Source organism: Macaca mulatta, chromosome 4, assembly GCF_049350105.2.
Source record: "Macaca mulatta isolate MMU2019108-1 chromosome 4, T2T-MMU8v2.0, whole genome shotgun sequence".
Taxonomy (NCBI): Eukaryota; Metazoa; Chordata; class Mammalia; order Primates; family Cercopithecidae; genus Macaca; species Macaca mulatta.
The window spans coordinates 172,184,110-172,201,453 of record NC_133409.1 but is presented as its reverse complement, the minus strand read 5'-3'; the positions used below and the strand labels follow the sequence as shown (position 1 = coordinate 172,201,453).

Sequence of the window (17,344 nt, the reverse complement as noted above, 5' to 3'; positions counted from 1 at the left end):
TCCTTCCTTCCTTCCTTCCTTCCTTCCTTCCTTCCTTCCTTCCTTCCTTCCTTTCTTTTTTGACAGAGTCTTACTCTGTCACCCAGGCTGGAGTGCAGTGGCACTATCTCGGCTCACTGCAAGCTCCGCCTCTTGGGTTCATGCCTATTCTCCTGCCTCAGTTTCCTGAATAGCTGGGACTAGAAGCGCCCGCCACCGTGCCCGGCTATTTTTTTGTATTTTTAGCAGAGACAGGGTTTCACCGTGTTAGCCAAGATGGTCTCGATCTCCTGACCTCGTGATCAGCCTGCCTTGGCCTCCCAAAGTGCTAGGATTACTGACGTGAGCCACCGCCACTGGCCTGCAGACTTCTTTCTAAGGTGTTTCTGCCTCTTCTTCAAGTGGAGTCCATTGAAATGGTGGTAGATTATTCCATTTTGCACACTGGGGACAGTGAGTTTTATTTTCAATTTTAGAAATAAGTAGAATTTCAGAGAAAGAGAGTGAATGTTGTGCTTAGTATATTTGGGAATGAAATACCTATTGCAGATGATAGCCTTGTATTAAACAAAATGCTCTTAAAAAAATTGAATTGCAGAAGGCAAAACTATCTTATTTCTTTGCTGCTAAGGTAAGTTACTTCCAATGTTTGCAAGATCAACCACTTAATTGTATAGTATATGTATATGCGTAAATACACATGTGCATCTAAAGGACAATTTCAAAGTAATGTTATTTAATATGATTTCTTTTCAACTTCTTACCACAGAAAAATCTGAACAGACACCCTAGTATAGTTATTTAAAATTATAAAATTTTAAAATAAAACATTGAAGTATGTTGTTATGCATTGATACTCCATATTTTCTCGTAGAAACTGAGAAGATAAAGATATTTATCATTTACCTCAAGAAGCCCATGATTATCAGCTACAAAGAAGTCATGAAAATAGAAATCCATTTTGATTTGCAGTTCAACATATCACAAGCTTCCATTCAAGCTTTAGGAAAAGATAAACAGGTGGCAGGTTTCGTTCTTTTGGATTATTTAAAAATGTTTTAGTATATTTCATGTCTATTAAATGTCCTTGTTGGGTTTTGATGTGAATATTTGATCAAGCAGAAAACCTGGTCTTTCGAGTGCCATGTGAAAAGAGTTGAGAGTTCTGGATTTGAATCCCACTTTTCCCTTTTCATGGGTCATTGTCTTGACAAGGTAGGACAGAAAGCCTCTTTGTTCCTTGAAATGCTTTATTCTACTTACTGTGAACAGATGAAAAGTTTTCTAGGATAATATCACTCTCTTACCACCTTCTTCCTGGAGTCCTGAGGACACTGGCATTTCCATCTCTCTCAGCTCCCCCTGGACCTATGGGGAGTGTATTAGTCTGTTCTCACGCTGCTAATAAAGACATACCCGAGACTGGGTAATTTATAAAGGAAAGAGGTTTAATGGACTCACAGTTCAACATAGCTGGGGAGGCTTCACAATCATGGTAGAAGGCAAAGGAGGAGCAAAGTCACATCTTACATGGTGGGAGGCAAGAGAGCTTGTGTAAGGGAACTCCCCTTTATAAAACCATCAGATCTTGTGAGACTTACTATCACGAGAACAGCATGGGAAAGACCCGTCCCCATGATTCATTTACCTCCCATGGGAATTATGGGAGCTACGTTTCAAGATGAGATTTGGGTGGGGACACGGCCAAACCATATCAGGGAGTCATTAGGAATAAAGTTTCTGAGGGAGTTTTTCCACAGTTTTACCTGTCGGTCTTACCTTGTGGAAATGGTCTGTACCTCTCTAGATTGCTGTGATCTCCAACTCTGTGACTGTAATGTTTCCTGTTTGTTGACAGGAACAGGAAACCTTTCTATATCACAGACGGTAGACGGGGCAAAGAAATTTGTGACAAAAGGCAAAAAATACTGTGGTAATGGCCCACAGAGAGTTGAATTAAGAGCTCAGAGATCTGAGGGAGAGGTCTTGGTCTGGCTTCCTTTTGGTTTGAGTTGTATATGAAAGTGTTTATATGTAGCAAAGTGCTCTTAAAATAGTTTCCAAAAACTCACCCTATTTTAATGACATGGTCTTTTTACAAAACCTCCATTTCGTGGTTGAGGATGAGGATGAGAAATAAAGGGGAAATCAGTCACTTGATAAAAAAAATTTCTTCCATCAAATTACATATGTTCTGATGAGAAGTTTGCCTTAACTCACAAAAACATCAAAACCATATGTATTTCCATATTTCACAAAATGAATAATATGTTTGGAGGGGAGAATGAGGATCTTCCTGTGATAAAACTGCAGTTCCTAGAATAGGAGGCCCCTACCCTAGGGAAAGGGGTTGGCCTGAGGACCCTACAGTTGGGAACTCACTACAGACTCATCCTGAGAGAGACTCAGTGCCTACAAGAAGCAGGGATTAGCCGTTACCCAACGGGGTGAGACCTGGGCCAGAAATGGGAGAGGCTGGGAAGACACTAGGAAAGAGTGCTTAGAGCAGGGGAATGGCTAGCCCTAGCTCGTCCTGGAGGGAGATGGGGCCTGGAGAAGGCAGAAACAGTGGAATGATCCTTCAGGAGAGGACAAACTGGTAAACTTGAGTAACTTCTGATTTATCATGTTTTGTTCTAAGCTTTAGGTTTTCCTTAATTTTTTTTTTTAAATGACTACATTTCAAAGTTGACTTTTGTCTTGCATTTCAGATGTTGCCTGACCAGATGAAAATCTCCTCAGAACTTTTTAGTAAGTCTGATAAAGAAGACAGGGAGAATCCCAGTGGCCATGAAAGAGAAACAGGTATATTGGGAAATAAGGAAATTCTGACCCTGAGTTTCCTGTAAAAGCAATGAAACCTTAGTTGGAAGAGGTCACTGGAAACCTGTGGTCATATGAGTGATGCATGTCTGATGGCACCTCTGGAGGAAGAAGAACTGCTGATAGCCTTGAATTGTTTTCTACACCTGATAAGGTCTCTCTTGTCGGTCAACTGGAAATGACAAAGGAGAAGAAATGATGGGGTTTGGGGGAGGCAGGACATGGGGGGTAGGGAGGGTCTTGTCTACCCACAAAGCTGGCCCCGCACTAGACCATGTTTCTCTTTTGACTTACGCCCCAAGGCTGTTTTCCCAAGTGCCCATAGATTTCTTGTTTTTTGAGATGGAGTCTTGCTCTGTTGCCCAGGCTGGAGTGCAGTGGCGTGATCTTGGCTCACTGCAACCTCTGCCTCCCAGGTTCAAGCGACTCTCCTGCCTCAGATTCCCAAGTAGCTGGTACTATAGGTGTGTGCCACCATGCCCAGCTAATTTTTTCTATTTTTAGTGGAGATGGGGTTTTGCCACATTGGCCAGGCTGGTCTCAAACTCCTGGATTCAAGTGATCCGCCCACCTTGGCCTCCCAAAGTCGTGGGATTTCAAGCATGAGCCAACATGCCAGCCAGTGCCCATAGATTTCTGATTGGAGGTTTGAGGCAGGACCTAATTACCAGCTCTTACCAAAGGATGGAGAGGTACCAGAGGGGGCATCCCATGAAGAGCACTGGTGAGAATGTCAGCGTGTGCATGGTTATTATAGTAAATGTCTTTCTCTTAATTTGTATAGAGCAGGCAAAAGAATCCATCAACGTGGTAGAGTTTATGAGTGCTGAAGATGACCGCTGCCTAATAACTCTCCGCTTAAATGACCAACCTAAGCCACCTGTGAGTACAGGGAGTGGGGCTCAAGGTTCTTATCTGTCTCTACTAGCGTAGTGACAGGTGGAAGCCACCTTTCCTGGTTCATAGACCATTTTCTCCTGGCCAACCATCTGTCAATTAAAAAAACTTTTTTAAGACAAGGCCTTGTTCTGTCGTCATAGTTCACTGCGGCCTCAGCCTCCCAAGCTCATGCGATCATCCTGCCTCAGCTTCCTGAGTAGCAAGAACTACAGGTGGTGGCACCATGCCTGCCTCATTTTAACATTTTTTATAGAGATGGAGTCTTGCTCCATTGCCCGGGCTGGTCTCAAACTCCTGGCCTTAAGAGATTCTCCCATCTTGGCTTCCCAAATCTCTGGGATTACAGGCATGAGCCACCATGCCTCATCAGCTGTCTGTCAGTTTTTTTCACCATCCCCTCCTTGAGATTGTTTTTGCCTCCATGTTTGTGTATTCTCTTTTCTTTTTCTTTTTCTTTTTTTTTTGAGACTGAGTTTCGCTCTTGTCGCCCAGGCTGGAGTGCAATGGCACGATCTTGGCTCACTGCCACCTCCACCTTCTGGGTTCAAATGATTCTCCTGCTTCAACCTCCTGAGTAGCTAGGATTATAGGCGCATGCCACCATGCCTGGCTAATTTTTGTATCTTTAGTAGAGACGGGATTTCACCATGTTGGCCAGGCTGGTCTCAAACTCCTGACCTCAGGTGATCACTCGCCTTGGCCTCCCAAAGTGCTGGGATTACAGGCATGAGTCACTGCACCTGGCGGCACCCGGCTGTGTGTTCTCTTTTCGTTCAACTCGGTTTTCCCTTGGAATACATGACTTATTTGGCCTCTGTCTCATTTCTTCATTTGGGATCTAGAGACTGAAGGAGCGTAATGTTTGGGAGTGACACTTAGCTCCTCCCTGGCCTGAAATGAGAATGAACTATTAGTAGCTGAATGCTGCGGCCCTTGAGAGGCAAGAGGGCTTGAGGACTGGGCCCTGAAGATACCCAACAAACAGAACTCAAAAAAACTCCATATTAAAATCAAGCATAAACATGTATTCATCACAGCATTTATGACAATGTAAAAACAGAAAAAGATTTTAAAAATATAAATATCCAAGTACAGTTGAATAATCCACCAGAAAGATTAAACTTGCCCTAAATCTCTAATCTTTTGTAATCCAGGCTTAATTTCAAAATGCTTTATGTTTTAAACAAATTACGCTCCTAGGCTGGGTGCGGTGTCTCACACCCGTAATCCCAGCACTTTGGGAGGCCGAGGCAGGTGGATCATGTGAGGTCAGGAGTTTGAGACCAGCCTGGCCAACATAGTGAAACCCCATCTCTACTAAAAATACAAAAAAAAAAAAAAAAAATTAGCTGGGTGGTGGCGGGCGCCTGTAATCCCAGCTACTCTGGAGGCTGAGGCAGGAGCATCACTTGAACCCAGGAGGCAGAGGTTGCGGTGAGCCAGATTGCGCCACTGCACTCCAGCCTGGGGGACAGGGTGAGACTCCATCTCAAAAAAAAAAAAAAAGAAAAGAAATGACCCTCCGGTTTGGTTTTAGTTCTTCTAAAATGTAGAGAGGCTTGTCTTTGCAAAAAATATTCCCATACTTTCTTTTGCCTTCTGACTTAGTATTTTGAAGTAGTATTAGGCACAATATTGAGATTGGTCAGCTTTTGAACAGTCGTCCAGCATCTCTTCTGTTGCAAACGTTTTATTAGAAAGGATTTTGTCATCCTGTACAACAGCAACTTGGTTGTGAATTGACTGATGGAATAATCTTTTACTTCCTCTCCATACTTCTTTGCCTTTATATTATATAAGAAAGCCCAGGCTTCTAGAAGGGTACTTCTCTTATCTCTAGCTTTGTAGAATATGTTTAGTTGTACATAAGAGGCACTAACACCCCTCTAAAATTCTCATTTATGATCTGTGCTTGTAGAAGTCTCATTACAGAAAGCATCTCTTCTCTGAGAGTGATCAAGATTCGAGTACCAGTGAACTATCTTGGATCAGTAACCAAAAAAGGAAATCCCTAAAATCATATTCTGGTAGAAAGAAGACAAGAACCAGAAGTAGTATGAGCAGTAAGTCTGGCATGTCTTCTTTTGAATCACTTTTCAAATAGTGATTTTCAAATGAGATATTTATTTTTCGGTATGTAATGGGAGTGGGTCCAAAGAAAGATATGATCATGGGGCCAGCTTTCCCTGCTACAGTTACACTGGAAAGGCAAAATGTACTGTGTACATGAGACGGAAGAACGTAGTTGTTACAGATGAGTTTTGTATAAATGGAGTAGAAATTCAGATAAGAGGAATCTGTCATGAGCTGGAATCATCAGGAAAATCTTCAAGGAAGAGGTGGGTGGGACTTGATTTTTAACCCTTGGAAAAAAGAATAGGATTGTGAAGAGGAGAAAGGGAAGCATTATTAGGCAGGTAAAACCACAAGGGCATGCATGGTGGCTCACACCTCTAATCCCAGCACTTTGGGAGGCCGAGGTGGGAGGGTTGCTAGAGACCAGCCTGGGCAATGTGGTGAGACCACACCTCTACAAAATTAACACATTAGCTGGGCATGATGGTGTGTGTCTGTGGTCCCAGCTACTTGGGAGGCTGAGGCAGGAGGATTGCTTGAGCCCAGGAGGTCACGGCTGCAGTGAGCAGTGATCACTTCACTGCACTGCAGCTCAGGTGAAAGAGTGAGACCCTGTCTCAAACAAAACAAACTACAAGGACACAACAAGGATGTGGGGGTGACATTCGGGGACAAAGTCTGGAGCAGAGAATTCATGCTGAGTGGTGAGGAACTGAATGGTGAGGAGCAAGATTGAATATAGAAAGGATCTTAAGAGGAGACATTTCAGGAAGCTGTAGGAAGTGGGAATTGCTTTTAGCCTTAGCATATTGGGAGAGGGAGTAGTGAATTTTTATGCCTCATGAGTTAATGTGTATGTTGTGTACTTGTTTTCTTTCAATTTAGTCTTGTCAGTTTTCCCCCCCAGTAGTGGCAGTGACCGTGAGAAAGACCAAGTAAGTACATTTTATCTGGGTTGATATGTGCCCTACGAGTTAAACGGCATTTATTTCCCCAAAAACAACTTTCAGAAGTATGAAAATAACAAAATATTGGTTTACTGATATGTGAATCACTGTCAATGGAAATTGCAAGGACTTCTAAACATTTAATATGACTCTTGGGTAAGTATTTAGGGTCTTCTATGCTGGGCATGCTGGCTCATGCCTGTAATCCCAGCACTTTGGGATGCCAAGGCGGGTGCATCACTTGAGCTTGGGAGTTCGAGACCAGCCTGGGCAACATGGTGAAACCCCGTCTTTACAAAAAGTACAAAAATTAGCCAGGTGTGGTAGCATGTGCTTATAGTCCCAGCTACGCAGGAGGCTGAGGTGGGAGGATGGCTTGAGTCTGGGAGGATGGCTTGAGCCTGGGAGGTGGGGTTTGCAGTGAGCTGAGATTGCGCCACTGCACTCCAGCCTGGGTGACAGAATGAGACCCTGTCTCAGAAAAAAAAAAAAAAAAAAAAAAAAGATTTAGGGTCTTTTTTTTTTTTTAAACTGTTCCCAAATGTTGCTGGAGGATGTTTGTTATTAATGATGCTAAAATTCTGGGCTATTCCCATGTCCTGCAAATGTATACTCTTTTGAATGTATGTTCTGAGGTAAACTTGTTGGTTCAGTTCTTCCCTTAGTTTTTTCTAATGCTTTTAATGATTTAATTATTTAGACATTTATTTTGCAAGTGCTTAGGATACCTTCAGGCTTATATAAATATTGAATAAACCCTCAAAGTTTCTTCATTTCCCTTCATTTATCCTTGTTTTATATCAAAGTTGTAAAGAGTAGAGACAGCAGTGTCTGCACCAATTCAAAGCCAATTTTTGCCTTTTATTCACTGAATTACCTCTATCAGCAGTTGGTTTTTGTTTTGTGTCATATGAGCTATATATACAGTACAGAGTCTATAATCTAGTTCAGAGTGTTTTGTAAGGAGCAGCTGCTGTGATTCTGAGAGTATCGACAGTGTCCTGCCTGCTCATGCAGAAAGAGTTTGGTTAGGGTCTTAATCACACCTTCATCTTTCTTCCATCAACCTGGGATGTGTTGCTCTCTGTCAACCTGAAGGGCTCTCATGCTCTAAGGACAGGGGTGGTTTAAACCTATGAGTCAGAGTGCGTATTTATTCAGTGAATAGTTTAACCTGAAATAATGAGTTATCAGTTAGAAATGGACCCAAAGAACAGTTTCTAGTAAATACAGCTTTTATTTGAAATAAACACCCAAGAAATACCACAGCTTCAAAAATCTTTTTTTATTTTTTTGAGACAGTCTTGCTCTGTCGTCCAGGTTGAAGTGCAACAGTGTGATCTCAGTTCACTGCAACCACCGCCTCTCAGGTTCAAGTGATTCTCCTGCCTCAGCCTCCTGAGCAGCTGGGATTACAGGCCCCTGCCACCATGCCCAGCTAATGTTTGTATTTTTAGTAGAGACAGAGTTTTGCCATGTTGGCCAGGCTGGTTTCGATCTCCTGACCTTAAGTGATCCACCTGCCTTGGCTTCCCAAAGTGCTGGGATTATAGGCATGAGCCACCGTGCCTGGCCACAGTTTCAAAAATCGATAAATTTAAGCTGTGCCTCTGGCAAGAAATCTATGTTGATTTTCAGTGAGGGCATTGCTGATTTTCTACAAATACTGGTATTCAAAATTATACTTCTCTCTTGTATAAGATAATAATTTACAGTACAGGTCAGCACATTTTTTCTGTAAAGGGCCAGATAGTAAATACTTTAGGCTTTCTGAACCATGCAATCTCTGTGGCAACTACTCACCTCAGCCTTTGTAGCCAGAAAACAGCCAGAGATAGAATGGAAACACATGGGTATGCTGTGTTCTAATAAAACTTTGTTTGCAAGAACAGCAACAGACTAGAGTTTGCCAACCCCTGATGTAGAGCAGTGGTTCTCAAACACCATTGGCCATCACAATGACCAGGATGGCTTGCTAAAACATAGATTGCTGGGTCCTGTCCCTAGAGTTTTGAATTGAATAGATGGGACTTGAGAATTTGCGTTTCCATCAAGTTTCCAGATACTGCTCATGCCCCAATGTAGACCACACTTTGAGACCACACTTAGAGTTATCTACTGAAATATGACTTCATGTTCTTCCAATTCAGGGATCTTATGATCTTAGCATTTATTTTTTTGTGGCTATTGTTTATTAGATGTGTCTTTGAAAAATTAAAAAGAGAAGCTCAATAGCATTTATACCAAACTTTGAATGGAAAGCAAAAGGAGAAATTTCCTATTCAGTAAAAATGCAAGTGAGCTGAGATCCGGCCACTGCACTCCAGCCTGGGCGACAGAGCGAGACTCTGTCTCAAAAAAAAAAAAAAAAAATTGCAGTCAGAATTTTATCTACTGCAGTAAAATCTCACTTAACCAGAGTACCTCAAGAAGGAAGGATTTAGTTAATGTAATTTTCCTGCTCATTAAAATTTAAATCTAGTGTCCCCTTACACTAATTCTAATTGTTAGATATTTTATTTCTTAGTAAGCTGAGTAAAGGAAATATAATTGAATCATTGATCATTTAGGATTTTCACTAGGATCATTAGGCAGATCAGTTCTCATGCTGTAATACAATAGAGGCAGGTAGAGCAGGCATGTTTCAATGAGTAGACACTTGGCTTTGACCCTAGGACTTTAGACAGGCACATTCCCTCTGTTTCTGTCTCGTGCACTCTGTCTCTCTCTTAACTAAATCTCTGAAATAAGCTTGCTTTATTCTCCTTCCCCTTTGGTTTTTATTAATGTATTTAATAAAAGTACTATTATTTGAAAATGTCTTTAAGATAATTTTAAATTAATAAAAATAGTAATGTTGTAGTTCCTAAGGAAAACATTTCTATCTCAATATATACATTGAAAATAGTTCAAAGAGTCAAGGTTTGAATCTATTGTCCATTTGAGTGGAGCAGTACTTTAATGCAGAGCAATTAGAAGATAACTGGAAATTGGCTGGGTGCGGTGGCACACGCCTGTAATCCCATCACTTTGGGAGGCAGAGGCGGGCAGATCACCTGAGGTCAGGAGTTTGAGGCCAGCCTGGCCAACATGGCGAAACCCCGTCTGTACTAAAAATACAAAAAAATTAGCTGGGTGTGGTGGCGCATGCCTATAATTCCAGCTACTCACAAGGCTGAGGCACGAGAATTGCTTGAACTCAGTAGGTGGAGGTTGCAGTGAGTTGAGATCATGCTACTGCACTCCAGCCCGGGTGGCAGAGTGACTCCATCTTAAACAAAAAAAAGATAACTGGAAATTGGAAATTTAAGAATCTATAAGATCCTTTTCAACTGTGAAAACCAGAGTCTAGGATCAGGTGCCAGCCTCTCTCTTTTTACCTAACAGAATTTATGATTTCCAAGGATTCATGAGATTTTCATTTCTGTATCTCCTGAAAGAATAAATGATCTAGTTCAGATTCAGTACCATGGCATTAAGCTAATATCCACCCCTCAACTAAAAACACACAGAAATTCTGAATAGAATTAGCATTTATTTTCAAATGGAGTAAATCTAATACTTAAGCTTCTTAAAGTAATATTGAAAATGTCTTAGAATATTTTGATAACTTGTTTTGAATTGTTATAAATGTTAACACTTTAAAAAGATACTATATTTTAGGCTAAGCTTCTGTCACCATCACAGAAAGACATACCCAATCAAAATAACACCGTATCTCCAAAGACTTCTGAAAAAAAATTCCAAGATAGTTTTGCTTTTTCGACTCCTGAAGATTCTGCCCAGAGAACAGGTACATGATTTTCCGTTGACTTACATAGAAAAAATTTGTATTCGGGAAAGGAAGTTTGAAGTAAACAAAACATTTTCATTTTAATATATATTAAAGAAAATATGAAGATAACATTGTTCTTTACCTTAATGTCTCTTATTAGAAAATAACAGAGGATATGATGTTTTCATTTTGCTTTGCCATTTGAGATCAGCTTGTGCCCAAGAATTGCTGGTTTCTTCTTTTTTTAAAGAAGCAAGACATCTCAAATTATGACCTGTAGCAGGGGTTGGTAAACATTTTTTGTAAGGTTCCAATAGTAATTATTTTTTGCTTTTTGATCCATATGGTTTCTTTTTCTTGTCTTTTTTTTTTTTTTTTGACATGGAGTCTTGCTCTGTCACCCAGGCTGGAGTGCAATGGTGTGATCCTAGCTCACTGCAACGTCCGCCTCCCAGGTTCAAGCAATTCTCCTGCCTCAGCCTCCCATACCCAGCTAATTTTTGTATTTTTAGTTGAGATGGAGTTTTGCCATGTTGGCCAGTCCATTCTGGAACTCCTGACCTCAAGTGATCTGCCCACCTTGCCCTCCCAAAGTGCTGGGATTACAGGCATGAGCCACCACAGCTGGCCTTGATCCATATGGTTTCTGTTGTAACTATTCAACTGTGCGGTTGTTGCACAAAATTGGCCGTGGATAAGATGTAAGCCAATGGGCTAGCTGTCTTTCCATAAAACTTTATTTATAAAATGAGTAGCAGACTGGATTTGGCTTGGGGGCCAGAGTTTGCCCACCCTTAACCTATAGGCTTTTTCTTAACCCTCAATGTATTTTATTTTCGCTGTCTCCTTTTTTAAGTTTGTTAAGAATATGATTTTGTTTGTTAATAACAATATTAATATTGTTTATTATTCTGCAGTTCAGTACATTGCCAGGCATACAATGATATTTAGTAAGTACTTCAATAACAATCTGTTAGTGTAGCTGCCACTGGAAGAAAATAAATAGGGAAAATAAAAAAGTAGAGAGGAAAATGTAACATTCAAGAATAAAAGGGGTCAGGTGCTGCAGTGGCTCCCTCCTGTAATCCCAGCACTTTGGGAGGCTGAGGCAGGTGGATCACCTGAGGTCAGGAGTTCGAGACCAGCCTGACCAATATGGTAAATCTCATCTCTACTGAAAATACAAAAATTAGCCAGATGTGGTGGCAGGCTCCTGTAGTCCTAGCTGCTTGGGAGGCTGAGAGGAGAATTGCTTGAACTGGGTGGTGGAGGTTGCAGTGAGCTGAGATTGTGCCACTGCACTCCAGCCTGGGTGACAGAGTGAGACTCTATCTCACAAAGAAAAAAAAAAGTAAAACAGAATAAAAGAAAGGAAGAGAGCAAGAGAGGGAAGAAAGGAACAAAGTTACTACCAAAAAGTAACAATCAACAAGATGGCAATACTAAGTTCTTACCTACCAATAATTACTTTAAATGGATTAAATTCTCCAATCGAAAGACACAGAGTGGTTGAATGGATAGAAAAAAATGAGATTCAGCAATATGCTGTTTACAGGGGACTCACTTTACCTTAAGGACAGGTATAAACTGAAAGTGAAGGGTTGGAAAAAGATAGTCCATGCAAATGGCAATCAAAAGAGAGCAGGGATGTGGCTACACCTACATCAGGCAAAATAGACTTTCTGTCAAAATTTGTCACAAGAGACAAAGACTAGATGATGATAAAAGGGTTAATTCATCAACAGGAAATAGCAATTGTAAATATATATATGAACCCAACATTACAGCACCTAAATATATAAAGCAAATATTAACAGAATTGAAGAGAGAAATAGCAATACAATAACAGAGTTCTTTAATTTCCCCACCTTCAACAGTCCATAGATTATCCAGATAGAAAATCAATAAGAAAACAGTGGACTTGAATAATACAGTAGACCAGATGAATCTAACTAACATATACAGAACATTCCGTCTCACAGTGGAACACATACTCTTCTGCAGTGCACAGTGCACATGGGACATTCTCCAGAACTGATCATATGTTGGGCCACAAAATACATCTTAACAAATTTGAAAAGACTGAAATAATCTTAGAGATCTTTTCTGATCACAGCAGTATGAAACTAGAAATAATAACAGGAGGAAGATTGGAAAATTCAAAAATACATGGAAATTAACACACTCCTGAATAACCAATGGATCAAAGAAATTAAAAGGGAAATTTAAAAATCTTGAGATAAATGAAAATGGAAACATACCAAAATTTACGGGATGCAGCAAGAGCAGTGTTAAAAGGTAAGTTTATAGCAATAAATACCTACATTAAGAAAAAAGAAAAATCTCAAATAACTTCACCCCTCAAGAAACTGAAGAAAGAAGAAACTAAACCCAAAGTCAGCTTAATGAAGAAAATAACAAATATTAAAGCATAAATAAATGAAATAGATACTAGAAAAGACAATAGAAATGATCAATGAAACTAAGAATTTGTATTTGGAAAGAGTGAAATTGACAGACCTTTAGCTAGAGAAAAAGAGAGAGGACTCAAAAGAAAAAAACATTATATATGAAAAAGGAGACATTACAACGGATACCGCAGAACTACAAAGGATCATAAGCAATTACAACAAACAAATTATACACCAACAAATTGGATAACCTAAAAGAAATGGATGAATTTCTAGAAACGTGACCTACCAAGACTGAATATGAAGAAATAGAAAAGCTGAAGAGACCCAGAATGAGTAAAGGGATCAAATCAGTAATCAAACCTCCCAACAGAGAGTAGCCCAGGGCCAGACGGTGTCATTGGTGAACTCTACCAAGTATTTAAAGAAAAATTAACACCAATCCTTTTCAAAGTCTTCTGAAAAACTGAGGTGGAGAGAACACTTCCAAACCCATTTTATGAGGCCATCTTTACCCTCTTGTCAAAGCCAGATAAGAATGCTACAAGAAAAGAAAATTACAGACCAATGTCCCTGATGAACGTATATGTAAAAACCTTCGAAAATACTAACAAAACTTACTAAATAGCACATTAAAAGGACTATATACCATGATAAAGTAGGATTTATCCCTGAGATTCAAGGAAGGTTCCACATACACAAATCAATAAATATGATAAACCACATTAACAGAATGAAGATTAAATTCCTAGAATCATCTCAATAGATGCAAAAAAAGCATTTGACAAAATTTAACATCCTTTCGTAATAACTCTCAATAAATTAGGTACATATGGAATGTACCTCAATATATGACAAGCCTATAGCCAGCATTCCACTCACTGGTGAAAAGCTGAAAGCTTTTCCTCTGAGATCAGGAATAAGACAAAGGTGCCTACTCTTGCCACTTCTGTTTAACATAGTACTGGAAGTCCTACCCAGTTCTATCCAGGCAAGGAAAAGAAATAAAAGACATCAAAATTAGAAGATGTTAAATTGTTTTTGTTTAAAGATGACATGATTTTACATATATCAAACCCTAAAGGCTTTACCAAAAAACTGTTAGAACTAATAAATGAATTCAGTAAAATTGCAGGATACAAAATCAACATACAAAAATCAGTTGTGGAGTTTGCTTCTGGGTTTCAACAAAACTACAACAAAACAAAAATGAGTTGCATTTCTAGACACTAACAATAAACTAAGAAAGAAATCAAGAAAATCTCGGCCAGGTGTGGTGGCTCACGCCTGTAATCCCAGTACTTTGGGACGCTGAGGCAGGCAGATCATGAGGTCAGGAGATCAAGGCCATCCCAGCTAACACAGTGAAACCCCATCTCTACTAAAAATGCAAAAGATTAGCCGAGCGTGGTGGCACACTGTTGTAGTCCCAGCTACTCGGGAGGCTGAGGCAGGAGAATCGCTTGAACCCAGGAGGCACAGGTTGCAGTGAGCTGAGATCATGCCACGGCACTTCAGCCTGGGTGACACAGTAAGACTCCATCTCAAAAAAAAGAAAAAAGAAAAAATCTCACTTATAATAGCTTACAAAAAACACAAAAATAACCAAGGAGATGAAAGATCATACTCTGAAAACTATAAGACATTGATGAAATTAATTGAAGACATAAATGGAAGAATATCCTATGTACATGGATTGGAAGAATTAATATTGTTAAAATGTCCTCATTAGTCAAAGCAATACACAGATTCAATTCAATTGCTATCAAATTTCTACTGGCATTTTTCACAGAAATAGAAAAAACTATCCTAAAATTTATATGGAACCACAAAAGACCCTAAATAACCAAAGCAATGTTGAGAAAGAGGAATACAGCTGGAGGCATCACACTTTTTGATTTCAAAGTATATTTAAAAACTATAGTAATCAAAACAGTATAGTACTGCCATAGAGACAGGCACATAAGGCCAAAATAACATTATCAGCCCAGACATAAACCTACACATATATATGGCCACTTAATTTATGGAAAGGGCACCAAGAATACACCATGTGGAAAGGAAAGCCTCTTCAATAAATGTGTTGGGAAAACTGGTTATCCACATACTAAACAATGAAATTGGACCCCTCTCTTACACCATATACAAAAATCAACTCAAAATAGATTAAGACTTTAAGATCTAAAACTGTACAACTACTAGACAAAAATAGGGAAACAGCTCTTTGACATTGGTCTCAGCAATGATTTTTTGCATACAACCCTAATAGCACAGTAAACTTTTGGGACTGTGTCATACTAAAAATCTTGTGCACAGCAAAGAAAGCAATCAATCAAATGGAAAGACAACCTAAAGAATGGGAGAAAATATTGGCAAATCATATATCTGATAATAGGTTAGGGGTTAATATTCAAAATAACTTCCACAATTCAAAAGCAAGAAAACACATAACCTAATTAAAAATGGGTAAAGAAGCTGGATAGACATTTTTCCAGAAAAGATGCGCAAATAGCTAATGGTGGGTATATGTGCTCAACATCACTGATCATTAGAGAAATGCAAATCAAAACCATAATGTGATATCTCACACCTGTCCAGATAGCTATTATCAAAAAGACAAGAGAGAACAAGTGTTGGCAAGGGTATGGAGAGAAGGGAACAATTGTACGTTGTTGGTGGGAATGTAAATTGATGCAACCATTGTGGAAAACAGTATGGAGTTTTCTCAAAAAAATTAGAATTGTATAGAATCCTTCAATCCCACTTCCATGTATATATCCAAAAGAGATAAAATCAGCATCTTGAAGAGATATCTGCACTTCCATGTTTATTGCAGCATTTTTCACAATAGCCAGGATGTGGAATCAGCCTAAGTATCAGTCAGTGGATGAGTGAATATAGAAAATGTGGTATATATAAACAATGGAATACTATTCAGCCTTAAGAAGGAAATCAGGCCATATGCAACAACATGGATAAACCTGGAGGTCATTATGTTAAGTGAAATAAGCTAGTCAGTAAAGGACAAATACTATATAATCTCACATATACACGGAATGTAAAAAAACCCATAGAAACAGAGTAGAACAGTGGTTGCCAGGTGCTAGGAGGTGGGGGGAAAGAGGAGATGGTCCTCAAAGGATATAAACTTTCAGGCATAACATGAACAAGTTCTGGGATCTACAGCACAGGCAGTGATGGATGTGCTCATTGATTTGAAAGTGATCATCATTACACCATGTATATGTATATCAAATCATCAGAAAAGAGTAAGAGGCAATAAGGGAGGGGATTCTAAGGGAGAGAAGAGAAGAATCACAAGATAGAGGTGGAAGAATCCCTGCCCATGTTATTTGAGGCCGATCTAGTTGAAGTAACTGGCTGTTAATCTTACCTACAGATGTACAAACCTAATAAGAATTCATGTCCAGAAGATACAGTCAGTAGATTTTTGTTTCACTTAGAACTGTGTCCCTTTTTTTGATGATGAGATTTAATATCTAGAATGATAGTGAATTCTTATTGCTTTGTTACTTGGCATGTATTCACTTGAAACTTCTCTCTAATGCTCAGAGCTTCAAGGTCCTCACTCGCTGAGCAAGCTCACTTCCTTGGAGCACCCAGAAGATGAAGAAAACATATCTAAGGTACTATTTAATTGTTGGTTATTCATCTGATTTTCCAGAATTAATGTCATATTTGCATAACACATTGGCTATTCCTTTTGACGGGGTAATATAACACCACCTGTTTCCTGCTTCGCCATAAAGGACATATATTTGTGGTCTGTTCTGTTTTTAAGATTGTGAACCAAGAATCGCTAATGGAAAGTACTAGCTTGAAACATAAGCTGCAAAACTTGGAAGACAGAGGTGAGAGAATAGTCCTTTTTTTGGGGGGGGGGCGCAGAATAAAATGAAATTAATCTGATTTTGGCAGACTGGGCTGTTACTCAGATTGCAGATCAAGTCACTTTGCCCAGTGACTTTTGCCAGGCCGTGGAGGGAAGAGTGTGAGCTGCTTATTAGTTCTAAATGTTCATGAAGGTTAGGAGGAAAAATGGAGGGCTCCATTCAGAAACCAGGACCTCTTGTGCCAAGGAAGGTATAGCCTGGGACCTGAATCCCACCAGCCAGTCACACCTCTCCAGCCTCAGAGGAGGGCACAGTGCGGGTACTTTCCTAAGGATCTCATCCAGAGCTTATTTCATTCTCAAGCATGTACTTGCAGTTTATAAGAAATGTTCCAAAACATTGTGTGGTCAAATTATTAAAACTTCTGAGTTCATTTACTCATGTTAACAGTGGTATAAAGATTCCCAGCCTGGTCCACAATGTTGTATATAATATAATGTAATGATATAATACTTTTCTACTGTTTATGATGTTTCTTGACTGCATTTTTTCTCTACTTTAAAAAATTACATATCGAAA

At 39.6% G+C, this 17,344-nt stretch overlaps 1 protein-coding gene across 1 annotated transcript in view; it reads left to right on the top strand.

The window, feature by feature from the left end:
• The window catches only part of SYCP2L (synaptonemal complex protein 2 like), a 68,002-nt gene that overhangs the window by 30,362 nt on the left and 20,296 nt on the right, over positions 1–17,344 (top strand). The window contains exons 13-20 of the mRNA XM_078001062.1: positions 854–999; positions 2,691–2,784; positions 3,587–3,684; positions 5,621–5,765; positions 6,664–6,713; positions 10,389–10,518; positions 16,485–16,558; positions 16,714–16,783. Of these exons, the coding sequence (XP_077857188.1) occupies positions 854–999; positions 2,691–2,784; positions 3,587–3,684; positions 5,621–5,765; positions 6,664–6,713; positions 10,389–10,518; positions 16,485–16,558; positions 16,714–16,783 (807 nt within the window). The remainder of the gene's footprint in view (positions 1–853; positions 1,000–2,690; positions 2,785–3,586; positions 3,685–5,620; positions 5,766–6,663; positions 6,714–10,388; positions 10,519–16,484; positions 16,559–16,713; positions 16,784–17,344) is intronic.